This window comes from Rhinolophus hipposideros, assembly GCF_964194185.1.
Source record: "Rhinolophus hipposideros genome assembly, chromosome: 3".
Lineage (NCBI taxonomy): Eukaryota > Metazoa > Chordata > Mammalia > Chiroptera > Rhinolophidae > Rhinolophus > Rhinolophus hipposideros.
The window spans coordinates 102,331,051-102,345,036 of NC_138049.1; the positions used below are offsets into that span (position 1 = coordinate 102,331,051).

A 13,986-nucleotide genomic window follows, 5' to 3' on the forward strand; every position below is an offset into this window, starting at 1 on the left:
TCAGACATGAATTTAAGGAGCAGAAAGAACCAGAGGAGTCAGCGTCCAGGCCGCGACAGACAGAGAAGCCTAGAGGCTCCAGCCAACAGCTCAGGGAAAAAGAGCCTGACTCTGCCAAGCACAGGTGCCAGGTCAGGGTGTGGGTTAGCCAACGGCCCACAGGTGCAGGCAGGTGAGTGACTGCACCTGTCTGGAAAGGAGACAGGCAGGGCAGCTGCCAAAGTCTCATTCCAGCCAAGCGGGCACTTGGCTGCCTGGTTCTCCAGGGCAGAGGGAAAAGTCAGGCCCTGGGAAGCTCCACTCACTCTCCCATGACACCGCTCCCTGCTGCCTTGACCCTGCAGCATCCAGGTTGCAAGCACTCCTACCCACTAAGCACACATCCTCCCTGCAGCCACCCAGGGGCCTCCCGGCCCCTCCTCTGAGCCTACTCCCCACCCTGCCCTTTCTCCCTTCCCCCACCAAAACTGCTCTGTTCTCCATCCCATTAGGCAACCACCCCTTACATAGCACCTGGTAATTTTCAATCAGTCCTCATCCTGTTTATCCTTCTCATTTGCATAGTGTCTCCAATTTACAGAACCTTGTGGGCAGGGCGAAGATGATCTTCATTTTACATAAGTTTCCCGAGGCCACACGCCTCGCCAGTTTTCCAGGTCATGGAGGGTGCCTGCCTTCTGTCACCACATGCTGCATTTCTTCCATAGTAATGAATATTCCTGGCCCTGCCTACTTTGCAGCTACCAGGTGGGGTGGAATGCAGATGCAGAGTACTGAGTTAAAGGGCTGGGTGCTGTGACGTCTCCTCGAGAAGGAGCCTCAGAGGCTGACTGCTGTGCAAAGCTGGCACCACAAGTATCGGGCAAGTTAGAACAGTGGAGCCCCTGGAGCCCTCCCCCCACGCCTCTCTTCACACTCTCCGGAGAACCTGAGTGAGAGTTGGCTCCAGGGAGCGAGAGCCCAGCATGCGTGTCCAGGCAGGCAGCTGATGGAGACATTTGTCTAGGGATCCTCTCCTCCCTGGTCTCCCTCCCCGACCCACCTGGGCTCAGAGGTAGGGTATGGGCACCTCTGCCCCCACATCAGAGATAGAACTGGTTGCTCAGTGGCCTGAATGCTACCTAGCTGTGCCCTTAGGCAGGAGACGTGAGTCTGCAGGGAGTAACTTTCCCACAAAAGTATCTGCTTTCCAGTCTCTTCCTTCCCTGAGTCATTTCAGAACCCAGAGTAGCAGAAGACTACTTATGGAGTAAGTCCTGCCTCACCCCTCAGCAGCAGTCCTGTAGGCCAGAACCACCCTCTGAAGGGTAGCCCCCGGAGCAGGGCTCTTACCCTCCAAATGTCTCCCTTCCTCCAACGAAGACCCAATCTCTATATTCCACACAAAGAGATGACAAGGAACAGAAGATGAATAGGGTAGGTCAACTGCTATAACAAATAACCCCCCAACCTCAAGGCTTAGTACAAATAAGCGTTATTTTTCATTTATAGGATGGTAGGGATGGGTAGGGAGAGTCATTCAAAGACCCAGGCTCTTGCCATCTTGTTGCTCCTTCTTCCTCAACTTGCAGTCCACTGGATGCTCTGCCCCCAGGCAGCAGATGAGGGGGAGGACGTGTGGGAAGAACTGTATCTGGCCAACAGACCCTGGCTTGGGTCTCCTGCTAATGTTTCCTTCACCCTTCCGAGGGGATGAAGGGTCCATGAGCAGCAGCTCCGCTGTGATCGGGTGGAGAGAGGGCTGTGGTTTCTGATAAAGACCATCTGCTAAATGCAGGTGAGGTGAGCCCTGCCTCATCTTACCTCATCCCTGGCCCCAACTCAGAGCCACCAGAACAGTTTCCCCAAGTGTGATCCCAGAATCCCCTCAGAATCCCGGAGGAGGGAAGGGGATGTTTCTTAAAAGAAGCAGATTTTGGGCCCCATCTCAGACCAAATAAATTGGCATTCCTGGGAGTGGTGCCCTGGGATCTCCTTCTTTAAACAAGCTCCCCTGGTGGCTACCTTCATTCAGTGTGAGAACCATAAGATTAGGCTTCCTCAGGGGCTCATGTCTTGTCAGCTTTGTTCTGTCAGTATCTAGTGCAGAACTTGGAACAGGCAAACACTCAGCAAGTTTCGACCGTGAATCTGAATTCTCAAAACCTAATGTTTTATTATGGAAAAATCCCAAACATATGCAAGCAAAAATCCCAAACATATGCAAGGTATGCAACATATGCAAACATATGCAAAAGTCCCAAACATATGCAAGGTATAATAAACAACCAAGTACCTTTACCCAGGTTCAGCAATGACCAGCTCATGGCCAGTCTTGTCCCATGCACTCTCCCATGCAGTTATTTTGAAGCAAATGCTAGACATCATATTTCATTTCTTCAGGATGTGTCTCTAAAATATAAGGACACTCGTCAAATATAACCACAATACCATAATCACACCTAAAAAGTGAAAGTTCCTTAATACCAAATAGCTAGTCAGTGTTCAGATTTCCCTAATTGTCTTATAAAGTTTTTTCATTGGCTTATCTGAAGCAGGAAACCAGGCAAGATCCATATATTGTGGTTGGTTGATTTGTCTCTTAATTCTTTTTCACCTGTTGGTTCTCCCCTCGCCCACACCTGAAGGGTTTGCTAAGACAGCTTCCTGCCCCCACCAAGGGCTTCGGATTCAGTGGTTCTGCAGGGGCCTGTGACTCCCCGGGTGATCCCCATGCTGCTGGTCCATGGGCCACTCCAGTAGTACGCCTCCAGCACTTCCCACACACTGGCTTTTACTGGCTTCACCCGCTGTGGTGTCATTTAACATGTTCTTCTGTCTCCTCTATTTCCTGTAAACAACTGGTAGGCGACTCTGGAAGCTCCATCAGATTCAGGTCCAATTTTTTGGCAAGACAGCTTTTATGGGTGGGGTTTTGTTCTTCCCTCAGGAGATGCACAGTGTCTGTTTGTCTCTCTTTTTTTGTCAAATAGGTTTTAACTCTGAATCTGACTCCAGATTTGAGCCAGAAATGAAGTGAGACCCTACTTCACTGGCCTTAAGTGGGCCCAGGGGCAGGGTTTGGGGAGGAATGAAGTAATAGTAACCACTTGCCCACAAAGAACATAATCACTTAAACAGTTTTCACCCCACGTAACTCTTGTGAGGCTCACATAGTCCTTTGGGGGAGGACGTGGCTGGTATTCCTATCCCAGTTTTCCAGACGGAAAGATGAGTCGCTTCACCGAGGCCACATGCCCGGCAAGCAGCAGGGCTGGAGTGGAAGCCAGGTTTCCCACTCCCTGTCCAGCCCTGTTCACCCTCCCACAGAGCTGCCTCTGTCAGGTAATTCCCCTATTGTTCTCGCTCTTCTAGGACTCAGATCAACTTCACAGTGGCCATCGATTTCACGGCCTCCAATGGTGAGTGGAGGGAGGGGCAGGGAGCTGTGGGGGGGGGGACAGGGAGGGAAAGGGGCATTTTTCAGGGCTGTGGTAGTGGCCATGGCTAGGAGCCAGGTCTCCGTACTTTCTGGCCTCATCCTCACCACAGCAGAGGTACTTAGGTCTGGAGAGCCAAAGATAGAGCTAAGGTGGCGAAGGTATCATTGGATTAGACCATGGTCATTACCAAATCTGGGCATTGGGCGTACGTACCCTGAGCCGCAGGCTTGCAGTCTCCCCGGGGGAACAGGACAGTGCTATTTTGGGCCCATGGAGAGCGAGCCCTGGAGCAGAGGTGTTTCCTCACAGGTTCAAATTCCATATCCTCTGTACAGTGCAACCCATAGGCTGGAGGGGAGAACCGGAGTCAAGACCGAGCTCTGTGGTCCTCAGTGAGGACAGGAACACAGCCCAGAAACCCCAGTTCTCTCTCTGGCTGGGGCTGCCCCCGGGTCCTTCCCTCCTCTGACCTTCTCCCACATCAGGCCATGACTGAGTCTCCAGGAGCAGTCAGTGCCAAACTTGACACTGTCAGAGACAGCACAACATTCTTTGGATTCTGGACGCGCATTGGCTCATTTTTGTGCCAATCAGAAGATGCCCGGGTCTTGTACTCCACAGGTGTGTCAGAAACCCCTAGGATGCAGGCCCTGGCATCATAGAGTGATAGGATGTCAGAGCTGGGAGGGGTCTTAGTGATAATAACAATGAGGTGAGTTATAATAACACCTGTTTAATCCTCACAACAATACTATGAGGTGGGGACTGTTATTATCCCCATTGTACAGATGAGGAGACTGAGGCTGAGAGGTTAAGGAACTTACCCAAGATCACGTAGCTACTAGGAGGTAGAGACAGGATTGGTACTTTGTACTGCCTCTCATTAATAAGCAAATAGGTAAAATATGGACAATATTAGTGGTAACAAGGGCTATGGAGAAAAATCAAGGCAGGAAGAGGGTTAAGCACTACTGGAGGAGGCTGTAACTTTCAGTAGGCTACTCGAGGAAGCCATGCTGAGGAGGTAACATGAGTAGAAACCTGAAGAGGTGAGGGAGCAAGCTGTGTATACATCGGTGGAAAAGTGTCTCAGAGCAGAAGGAACAGCCATTGCCAAGGCCCTGAGGTGGGATTGAGTGACAGGGAAGATGGTAGGAGATGAGGAGAGAGGTAACTGGAGGCCAGATCATGTGGGGCCTTGTGGGCCCTTGTCAGGATGTAGGGTTTAATTCTGGGTGAGAGGGGAGCATTGGAGCATCTTGAGCAGAGAAGAGGTATGACCTAGCTGCCCGAGGCCTGACAGGCTTGCTCTGGCTGGCGTGCTGAGTATGGACTGCAGGGCACAGGGGCGGAAGGAAGCAGGGAGCTCCGTTAGCAGGCTGCTGCCATCCTCCAGGCAAGATGCCCGGGTCACGGAGAAGGAGACAAGTGGGCAGGATTCTGGATGTATTTTTAAGGGGTAGCAACCAGGGTTTGCTGTGTGGTGAGAAAAAAAGGGGTCAAGGATAAGCAAATAAAAAAGGGGGTGCACTGGGACACCCTCTTCTGATTCTGAGCCCAAGGTGCGTCCGGCTGGCACATGTCCCCGGATCTTGTGTCCCCAGGGAACCCCTCGCAGTCCACGTCCCTGCACTACATGAGCCCCTACCAGCTGAACGCCTACGCGCTGGCGCTGACCGCCGTCGGGGAGATCATCCAGCACTACGACAGCGACAAGATGTTCCCTGCCCTCGGCTTTGGGGCCAAGCTGCCCCCTGATGGCAGGGTGTCCCACGAGTTCCCGCTGGTAGGAGGTCCAGAGAGAAAGGGCTGGGTGGGGTGGTGACAAGCCTGAGGTGGGGGTGCTTCCCATCTTCCCCGCCTAGGGACTGAAAGCACAGCCTTGGGGGTGGGGGATAGGCTGCCTGTCTGTGTAGGGGCAGCTTGTACCAGGGCCTCCAGAAACCCACTCCCCACCTTGCTCACAAACAACTCCCCTCTGTGTCGGAAGCCACCCATGGTGGCTCTGGCCTCCTTTCCCTGACAAGACGCAGGTGGAAGTGGAGTGGAGACGTGGCTGCACTATCCTCCAAGGCCCCAGCAATAAGGATAAAGAGATGTGGGTTGGGTATGGGCAACTGCAGGTAATTCCAGCAACTCCTTGAGTTGGTGCTGAGATGGGGGCCCTGTGGGGATGAGTCCTCAGGCCACCTCCACTCCCGCCCTCCCATGAGCTGGGGACACTCAGTCGGTCACTGGGTCCCTCACAGCCGACATCCCTCACATGTCTGTGGTGTGCCGGGCACTGCTGGCCACAGGACATAGGACGATGAACCAGCTGCTGGCTCTTCCAGAAATACTTGGACCCTGTGGTCATTTTAGGGTGTGGTAGGTCTGCAGGAGGCCCCCTGAGGGAGCAGCCAGGGCTCTCAGGGGCCTGTCTGAGCAGGTACAGGGAGTGGGGCAAAGAGCAGGTCTGGACTCGCTCACCAGGGGCCTGTGCTGCCCCTCAGGGTGGGCCCTGGGGGTCCATCCCCTGCCTCCGACCCCCTACCAGAGAAGAGTCTAGAAGAGCACAGCCTGCTTCTGCTCCTACAGACCACTGGTCGCCCACCTTCCCACCCCTCCTTCCCCATCCTCTGCCCCCAGAACGGCAACCAGGAGAACCCCTCGTGCTGTGGCATCGATGGCATCCTGGAGGCCTATCACCAGAGCCTGCGCACTGTGCAGCTCTACGGCCCCACCAACTTCGCCCCCGTGGTCACCCACGTGGCCAGGTGAGCGCTGGGTCACTAGTCCATCCAAACACCTCCCAGCCGTTTATCTCCAACCTGTCCTCTTGGGAAAGCGGCAGGGAGTGTCTCTTCCCATTGACTTGCCTTGCAGGGAGCCCTGATCCTAAGAGCCCCACCCCTGCCAGCCAAAGGGCTGTCTTCCCCAAAGGGTTAAGGGCCTTCCCTTGTGGTTTGGGGGATGACCTCCCCCGAGACAGACCTCAGCGCCCCGGCCCCACCCCAGGAACGCGGCCGAGGTGCAGGATGGCTCCCAGTACTCGGTGCTTCTCATCATCACTGACGGGGTCATCTCGGACATGGCGCAGACCAAGGAAGCTATTGTCAACGTGAGCAGGATCAAGGGGGGGGGGCAGGGAGCGGGGATGGGGGTAGGGGCACACCTTCCTGATTTTAGGGAAACGCTTAGGCCTAGCTTCTCCTCTTCCCATCCTTGGTGGGACCACTCCTGCCTTCTGGCTGCAGTGTCTGGACAGCCTGGCAGTGGGGTTGGGGGCGCTGGCCGAAGAGGGATCTAGCTGTGAGCTCTGTACCCACCTCTTAGTCATCCTGGTGGTCCACTCCCTCCAGCCGCTTCATTCACCATGCCTAGGACTGCTGCCCCAGACCCCAACCATGCTTGGCCTGGTAGAGGAGGTGGGAAGTCCAGGAACATGGGTCGGCCTGCCGGGTGGCCTCCCTCTGTCAGAGGCCGTAGCACAGCCCGCCTTCCCTCTAGGCCCACACAAAAGGCGTCCCACGTGATGGAGGCCCAGGGCAGAGGTGGGGATGGGGGTCTGGCAGAAGCAGACCTGTGACCCATTTCCCCCTCTGCCTCCTTCTTCCACCCTTTCTTCCTCTGTGGCACCCCACCTCTATGTCCCTGGGTCTATACCCCTGGCTGCCCTCACTTCCTCTCCCCCACTTTTTCTGGTTTCTCTGTGTCTCCATCCTTCTCTCTTCCATTTTTTCCCTGTCCCCTGACTTTCTTCTTTTGATCCACCGCTTCTGTCCCTCCCCGTGATCTCCCCTTCCTTGTAACTGGCCCCTCGGCTGGGCCCCCACCCCACCCCCGTCCCCTGCTGCCTTGCAGGCTGCCAAACTCCCCATGTCCATCATCATTATCGGCGTGGGCCAGGCAGAGTTCGATGGTGAGTCCCCAGCCCCCCATGCTCCCACTGAGGCATCAGGCCCCAGAGCACTCCCACCTGGGCGTGTGGAACCTGGGTGAGCAGGCAGGGTGGGACGGGGCGTTTGTTTGCACAGCAGTGTGTGTGTCAGGGTGTGCACCCCACACCCACATGCCAAGGCTGCGGAGAGGACGACTGAGTCACTCGTCCCTCCTCCCACCCTGGGAGCCTGGGCAGGGTCGGGGAGCTGGAGTGCTGGACCAGAAGTTAGAGACTCACCTGGGTGGGCTCCTCTTGTCTCCCGGCCTGTTTCCTCCTCTGTAACGTGGGGGTGTGGCCTGGGATTGAAGGACAAGTCCACTGTCCGACCAGGCCCAGGTGCCCACCATTAATTCCGCCCACCCCTATGCCTCCCCTCCCCACACAGCCATGGTAGAGCTGGACGGTGATGACGTGCGGATCTCCTCCCGGGGGAAGCTGGCTGAGCGGGACATTGTCCAGGTGAAGCTCATTGTCCAGCCTGCTGACTTCCCACTTCCTGCTGGGGGGGTCTCTGGAAAGGGCCCTGGAGGGAGCCACTGGGAACCCCAAAGTAGCCTGGTCACCACAGAAGGGAACAGGGGTCAGTCATCCGGTCAGAGCTGTCTCTAGGCTGGACCCTCTCGGCCATGTCTGAGCCTCAGCCCCCCCTGAGCCACCAGGCCTCCGTGGCCTCCTGCAGAGCCAGTCATTGTGGTGTTTTCTGCTGGGCTGCCTTCCCAGGGACATAGCAAACTCCTTGAAGGTAGAGGAGGGTCTTTAGCGCTGCTGCAGCCCTCTCCAAGAGCCTGCATTGTTGGCTAATGGAATGAACGTCCTGAGATCTCCGTGTAGGACGCAGATGTAATGAGCGGACGGTCTGGTCTTTGGGGCGTCTCTGTCCCGTCAAGCCTCAGATGCACCTCAGCAAGCACACCCCTCCTGGTACCTCCTGCAGCTTGAGTCCTAGTGCTTAGGAGATTCCGAATTAAAAACTGACAGTCTCCATACCCCCTGGATTAAAACAAACAAATTGGGGTGGGGGAGGAGTCATTCCAGGTGCAGAGACCAGATAGGGGGCTAGAAACCAGAGCAAGGGCCGTCTGGGAGGCAGGATGTCCATGGAAAGACCTGGAGGCAGGAGTGAGCCTGAGGCCCTGGGGGGAGGGACGCCCCCTGGGCGGAAGCCGGAGGAGCCTGACTTGAGGTGTTGGTACGGTGAGGAAAGAGGAGAGGCAGGGCCAAAGAGATGGAGAGGGCTCTGCCCCATGAGGTGGGAGGCCACAGGAGGGCCCGATTTCCAGAAGCCAGGGCTTCATTCAGTGTGTCCTGCTGAGCGTCTGCTAAGGCTTGTGCTTGGTGCCAAAACCTCAGAGATTGAGATTCCGTGGTGTATCCTGCCATGGAACCGCTGAATGAAAGAATAGCGACTATGATGCGAGTTTCTCAGAGAGTCACCAGGAAAGGGAGGGGTGGAGTGAAGTGGGCAGAGACGGAGGAGGAGTGGGACAGGATCCCAGGCCTGGAGACCTGGGGGCTGGGGTCCAGAAGGAAACCTTGCCTGACCCTGCCTTCCCCGCTGGCCAGTTCGTGCCCTTCCGGGACTACGTGGACCGCACGGGCAACCACGTGCTGAGCATGGCGCGCCTGGCCCGGGACGTGCTGGCTGAGATCCCTGAGCAGCTGGTGTCCTACATGAAGGCACAGGGCATCCGCCCGCGCCCCCCACCTGAGGCCCCCGCGAGCTCACCCCCGCAGTCCCCAGCCCGCACGCCTCCTGCCTCGCCCCTTCACACACACATCTAGCCTGGCCCCCAACAGGCAGCTGGGGCTGGAGTGGCCAGTGAGAGGTTAGGTAGGGCCCTTAGAGCCCCCTACAGCCGGCCCTACCCAGCCTTTGGAAGCTGAGTGCCTGGGAAGACGCCAGGGCATGGGGCCTCTAGAGACTCCTTTCCAATTTCCCGGCCTCACTTAGGGCCCAAACCCAGGGAGTTGAGGGGTACAGGTGGTGGAGTTGGGGTTCTGGCCCCCTGCTCTTCTCTTCTTCCCCTGACTCCTGGTTCCAACCCAGCCAGGAAGGTGTTAATCAGGACGATTGGGGTCCTCCTCAGCCTACCTGGGCAATCCCATCTGCTCCTATGTGGCCCCAAAACCTGGACTGGGCCTTCTTCTTCCAGCCCCCTCCTCTCTCCCCTCTTCCTGTGCTCTCTCCTCCTTTACCTGGCCCCTGACCCACACCCCAGTGTCTATCCTGTCCCTGTTGCCAGTGAACCCCTTAAGGCTAATGGGTTGGCACAAATGCCTGAGCATGGGACCCCTTCCAGGGACACTCACTCACAACAAGAACCCTGCAGACCCATGAACGGGAGGCTGTGGTGATGGACTGCAGGCCACATGATAGGCTGGGGATGGAGGTTTTCAGGCGCAGTCCTTTCGGGTGCCTCTCAAGCCCCGTATGACACTGGTTCCAGACACTCAGCTCTACAGGCCTCTCCTTGGTGTGACCCCACAGGCACCACGCTGGCTCTTGGCTTCAGGCACCCTCCCTCCCCCACAACGTCCTTGGTGCCCACTTCTCTGCTGCCCACCTGGAGGCCTGGGCAAGGAACAGCCCAGACCCACCACTCCCACGCTGCCCCTTTAGCCCATGGGAATAGGAGATGGGACTTCTGGGTTCAAGTGCTGCCTGCTATGGGAACCCAAGCAAAGCCTTTCTGCCTTGTGGGTCTTGGTTTCCGCATCTATAAGACACAAGGGTTGACCAGATGGTCCCAGAGTTCCCTTCAGGCTCTGATGTCCTGAGAGTCTATTCATCCCATGCTCAGCTTCCCTCATCCCACTGCTCACTAATACAGCCTCTTGCCCCAGGCCGTCTTGGCTCTAGGATCACCCTATTCAATCCTGTCACTCCAAATCCACCCTAGTCCTTCAGCCTTGGGCTCTGGCGTCTGAGCCCGAACCCTTGCCCCTGCTGTGGGCAAGGTGAAAAAGGTGATCTCACCCCGAGGCCCAGCCAGCTGCCCGGCCTTTGCCCACATGGGCGCAGGTCATGCATGCCTGCTGCATGGGGCTCCTTAGCCCACTGAACCTCCTGTGCCTGGGTGGAGACCAGGCCCCACCCTGTCTGCTGCCCAACACCACTCCCTTCCTGTCATGCATGATAGTGGTGTTTCTACTCCGTCTGGTCCTGTGCCTGTGTCTGAGACAGTCTCTGTGTGGAATTTGCCTTAAACTGAAGTAAATTTGATTCTTTTACTAAAGTTCCTTATTTTCCTTTCCCCTGGGAAAAAGAACACAGAGGTTGCTGTTTGATGGAGTCCAGGTTCTTTTCTCTCCCTTCTTTCGATGCTTTTGTTCAGCAAGGATTTACTGAGCAACTGCTGTGCGCCGGGGTCTGTGCTCGGCACCGAACAAAACACAGGCCCTGTCTCCACATGGAGCTTACAACAAACACAAACAAGACAGGAGAAAACTCAGCATGTAAACACATACCGTGTTTCCCTGAAAATAAGACCGAGCCGGACCATCAGCTCTAATGCGTCTTTTGGAACAAAAATTAATATAAGACCCTGTATTATTTTACTATAACATAAGACCAGGTATGATACGATACAATATGATACGATATGATATAATATAATACGGGGTGATATAATGTAATATAATACCGGGTCTTATATTAATTTTTGCTCCAAAAGACACATTAGACCTGATGGTCTGGCTAGGTCTTATTTTTGGGGAAACATGGTAGCTAAATAACATAATTTCAGGTGGTGATAAGAGTTACAAAGAAAAATTAGAATAAGAGGATAGCGAGTAACAGGGTGATATTTTAGATGCTGTGGTCAGGGAGCACCTCTCTGAGGACATGACAGTTTAGATGAGCCCTGAGGAAATGAGAGAGGGACGCATGCCAATATCTGAGGCAAGAGGGCTCCAAGGAGAGGGAAGAGCAAGTACAAAGGCCCAGAGGTGGGAGCGTGTTTAGTGTGTTTGAAGGACAGCAAAGAGCTGGTCGGAGCTGCATAAAGGAGGAAATTAGGAGATTAAGTCAGGGAACTGAAGAATCTAGAACGCATAGGGTCTTGTAGGCCATGGCAGAGCCTTCAGCACGACTCTGAGTGAAACAAGCAGCCATTGAGGAGGTGCAAGAGGTAACGTGATCAGATGATTCTCTAAAATAAGTGGGTCACTTTATTGTACTTGATCACTCATTCACTCTCAACAAATATTTACTGAGCATTAGTGCCGGGACCTGCTCAGGTTTGGAGACACTGACTCACACACACAGTTACACCCTTGGGGCTGCCCCCTGCTCTGAAGCAGTGAGCAAGGAAATCCTACAACCCTGGAGTCCCAGTGCCAAGCCAGTGTGCGGGTCCAGGGACTGTGGGCACCAAAGGATGGCTCACAGGCCATGAGCCCAGGATGGCTTACTACTCCTTTTGTAAGGGGACCATCATTCCTTCTTTAGCAGGATTATTGTGTGGTCTCACGGAGTGACATGTAGCTATGCACACGTGAAGTGTGTGCTACGCACAGGACCTGCTACACTTTAAGTGCACAATAAACACCATTTTCCTCCTTGTCCCTCTTTATATATAAATCCCTGTGGCCATCAGGGACCAGGATCAGAGGGAAAGGGAATTTCTCCCTTCTCTGGGCAAGTTTGCTCTCAGATTAGACCTCCAGGCAGCCATTCTCAATCTGCACATCACAAGAAATGCGGTACTAATTCTACCAAAGTTTGAGACGTGTTTAACTCTTAGGATCGTACGGTAAAGGAGAGCCGATTCACGGCTGTCTCTGTAATTAGCTGCCCCTCTGATTTGCATTCCGATACGCTTTGAGTGGGAACCGGGTGGGGTCACAGCTGTGGAAGAGGGAAGTTCCCATAACCAGCTTGTTTTCCCTCTCCTTGGGCACCCGTGGGAAAGCTTCAGAGGAGATGCCCTCCTGGCAGGGGAATCGAGGCTCAGAGCCGTTGCCTCAGGGCACCGAGGGCATCTTTACTGTGCTCTTTGCCGTAACTCCTCTCTTGGGTTCTTTTCCAAGGTGTGTTCCATAGGACACTGATTCCCTGGCATGGATTTGGGGAGACTGCCTGCTCAGAGCCCCTCTCAGAAAGTCCCTATGGCTGGTAGGGTATTCGAGGCTCTAAGTCCTGCAGCAAAGGGAACAGTTTGATTTGATTCAACCCAGTGTTTCCCAAGCTTTTTGACCATGGAGTCGGTGTATGTGTGTTTAGCTGTAACACTATTACCAAGCTGACCACATTGTCTTGGGGATTTCAGTAGAGACAATCTCCTTGGTTCCCAGGACAACACACAAGCCTGAGGCTTGCTCCCAGGAGACCAGGGGAGGGCATGGAGATGGGGTAGGAGAGATGGAGACCTCCAGTTGGCTCTGGAGAGAAGGAACAGGCCTCAAAAGGGGCCCCTACCCCACCCACACTGGAAAAAAAAAAAAAAACACCGAGAAGAAAGGAGGGCATTCAGAAATCCACAGGCCCAGCTCAGGGCTCCGTGGTTGATTTTGTTTGTGTTCCCTTATTGGTCTGAGAGGTGTGTGTATGAAGGAGCTGGGGGAGTGCAGGCGGAGAAGGTAGAGGCAGCTGAAGGGCTCTCCTGGGCTCAGCCCTCACCCAGGCTGCGACTGACCCCTCTCCTTACCCCATTCCATCCCCCGGGCTTCAGGCTGTCAGCCCCAGATTAGTCCTCTACCCACTTTTTTGCCTTTGGAAGTCCCTTTGCCACTCTTGTCCACTCATCTCTACTGCCCCTGAATTAATAAAAATAATAATAGTAATGACCAGCACTCATAAGCACTTACTAAGCACCAAGCATTCTTCTAATCACTTGATATGTGTTAAGTAAGTTTCTCTTTGCAACAGCCCTGTGAAGAAGGCACTATATAATCCTGTTTTCCAGATGAGAAAACTGAGGCATAGAGAGGTTAAGGGACTTGGTCAGAGTCATACAACTAGAAGGAGTAGAGCCTATAGGTGTCTGAGCCCCAAGGTGGAATGGGAGTATCGACCCAGTTGCCATTTAGTTGCTGTGTCACCTTTGCTGGGCTACCTGCCCTTTCTGGATCTCAGTCTTCCCACTAGTAAAATGGACAGGTGGGTTCTGGTATTACTAAGGTCTTCCCATCCCTCTTGACTCTCAGCCCTCCCATCAGCATCTCCTCTCAGACCCCTGCCAGATCCCATAGGCCTCCTGGGGCCCTGTCATGACCAAGCTGGACATTCTTCACCACCATACCAGCCCCTCCCACACCCCTCAGATTCCTGGCTGCCATCGACCTTACAGAAGAGGTCCCTGAGCTCTGTCTGGAAGGAGCGGAAGAGGTAAAGCAGAGGGTGGGGCTGATGGCACAAGTGGAGTAGGGCAGGATGGTGCAGAGGCTGGATGCCACAAAAGCCACAGGCATGGCAGGCAGGCAACCCATGGCCGCCACATAGCCCAGTGTGGAGCAGGGCACCCACATCAGCACCAAGACCACCAGCATTAGGGATGAGCCCTGCATTCTGGTGCTCCTGGATGCTTTCCCCCATGGGACCACGGCACTATGTCCTCAGGAGCCAGACCACGTGGCTGAAAAAGCAGCCCAGCCCCAGCATACATGGCAGGAAGGCCAGGGCTCCCAGTGGGGTGAAGTAGC

The 13,986-nt window shown here is 54.8% G+C and overlaps 1 protein-coding gene across 1 annotated transcript in view; it reads left to right on the forward strand.

The window, feature by feature from the left end:
* The window catches only part of CPNE5 (copine 5), a 91,627-nt gene extending 81,050 nt beyond the window's left edge, over positions 1 to 10,577 (forward strand). The window contains exons 16-22 of the mRNA XM_081040344.1: positions 3,355 to 3,401; positions 5,027 to 5,208; positions 6,051 to 6,178; positions 6,420 to 6,522; positions 7,266 to 7,323; positions 7,730 to 7,803; positions 8,908 to 10,577. Of these exons, the coding sequence (XP_080896470.1) occupies positions 3,355 to 3,401; positions 5,027 to 5,208; positions 6,051 to 6,178; positions 6,420 to 6,522; positions 7,266 to 7,323; positions 7,730 to 7,803; positions 8,908 to 9,126 (811 nt within the window). The 3' untranslated portion in view covers positions 9,127 to 10,577. The remainder of the gene's footprint in view (positions 1 to 3,354; positions 3,402 to 5,026; positions 5,209 to 6,050; positions 6,179 to 6,419; positions 6,523 to 7,265; positions 7,324 to 7,729; positions 7,804 to 8,907) is intronic.
* Positions 10,578 to 13,986: the final 3,409 nt, after the last annotated feature.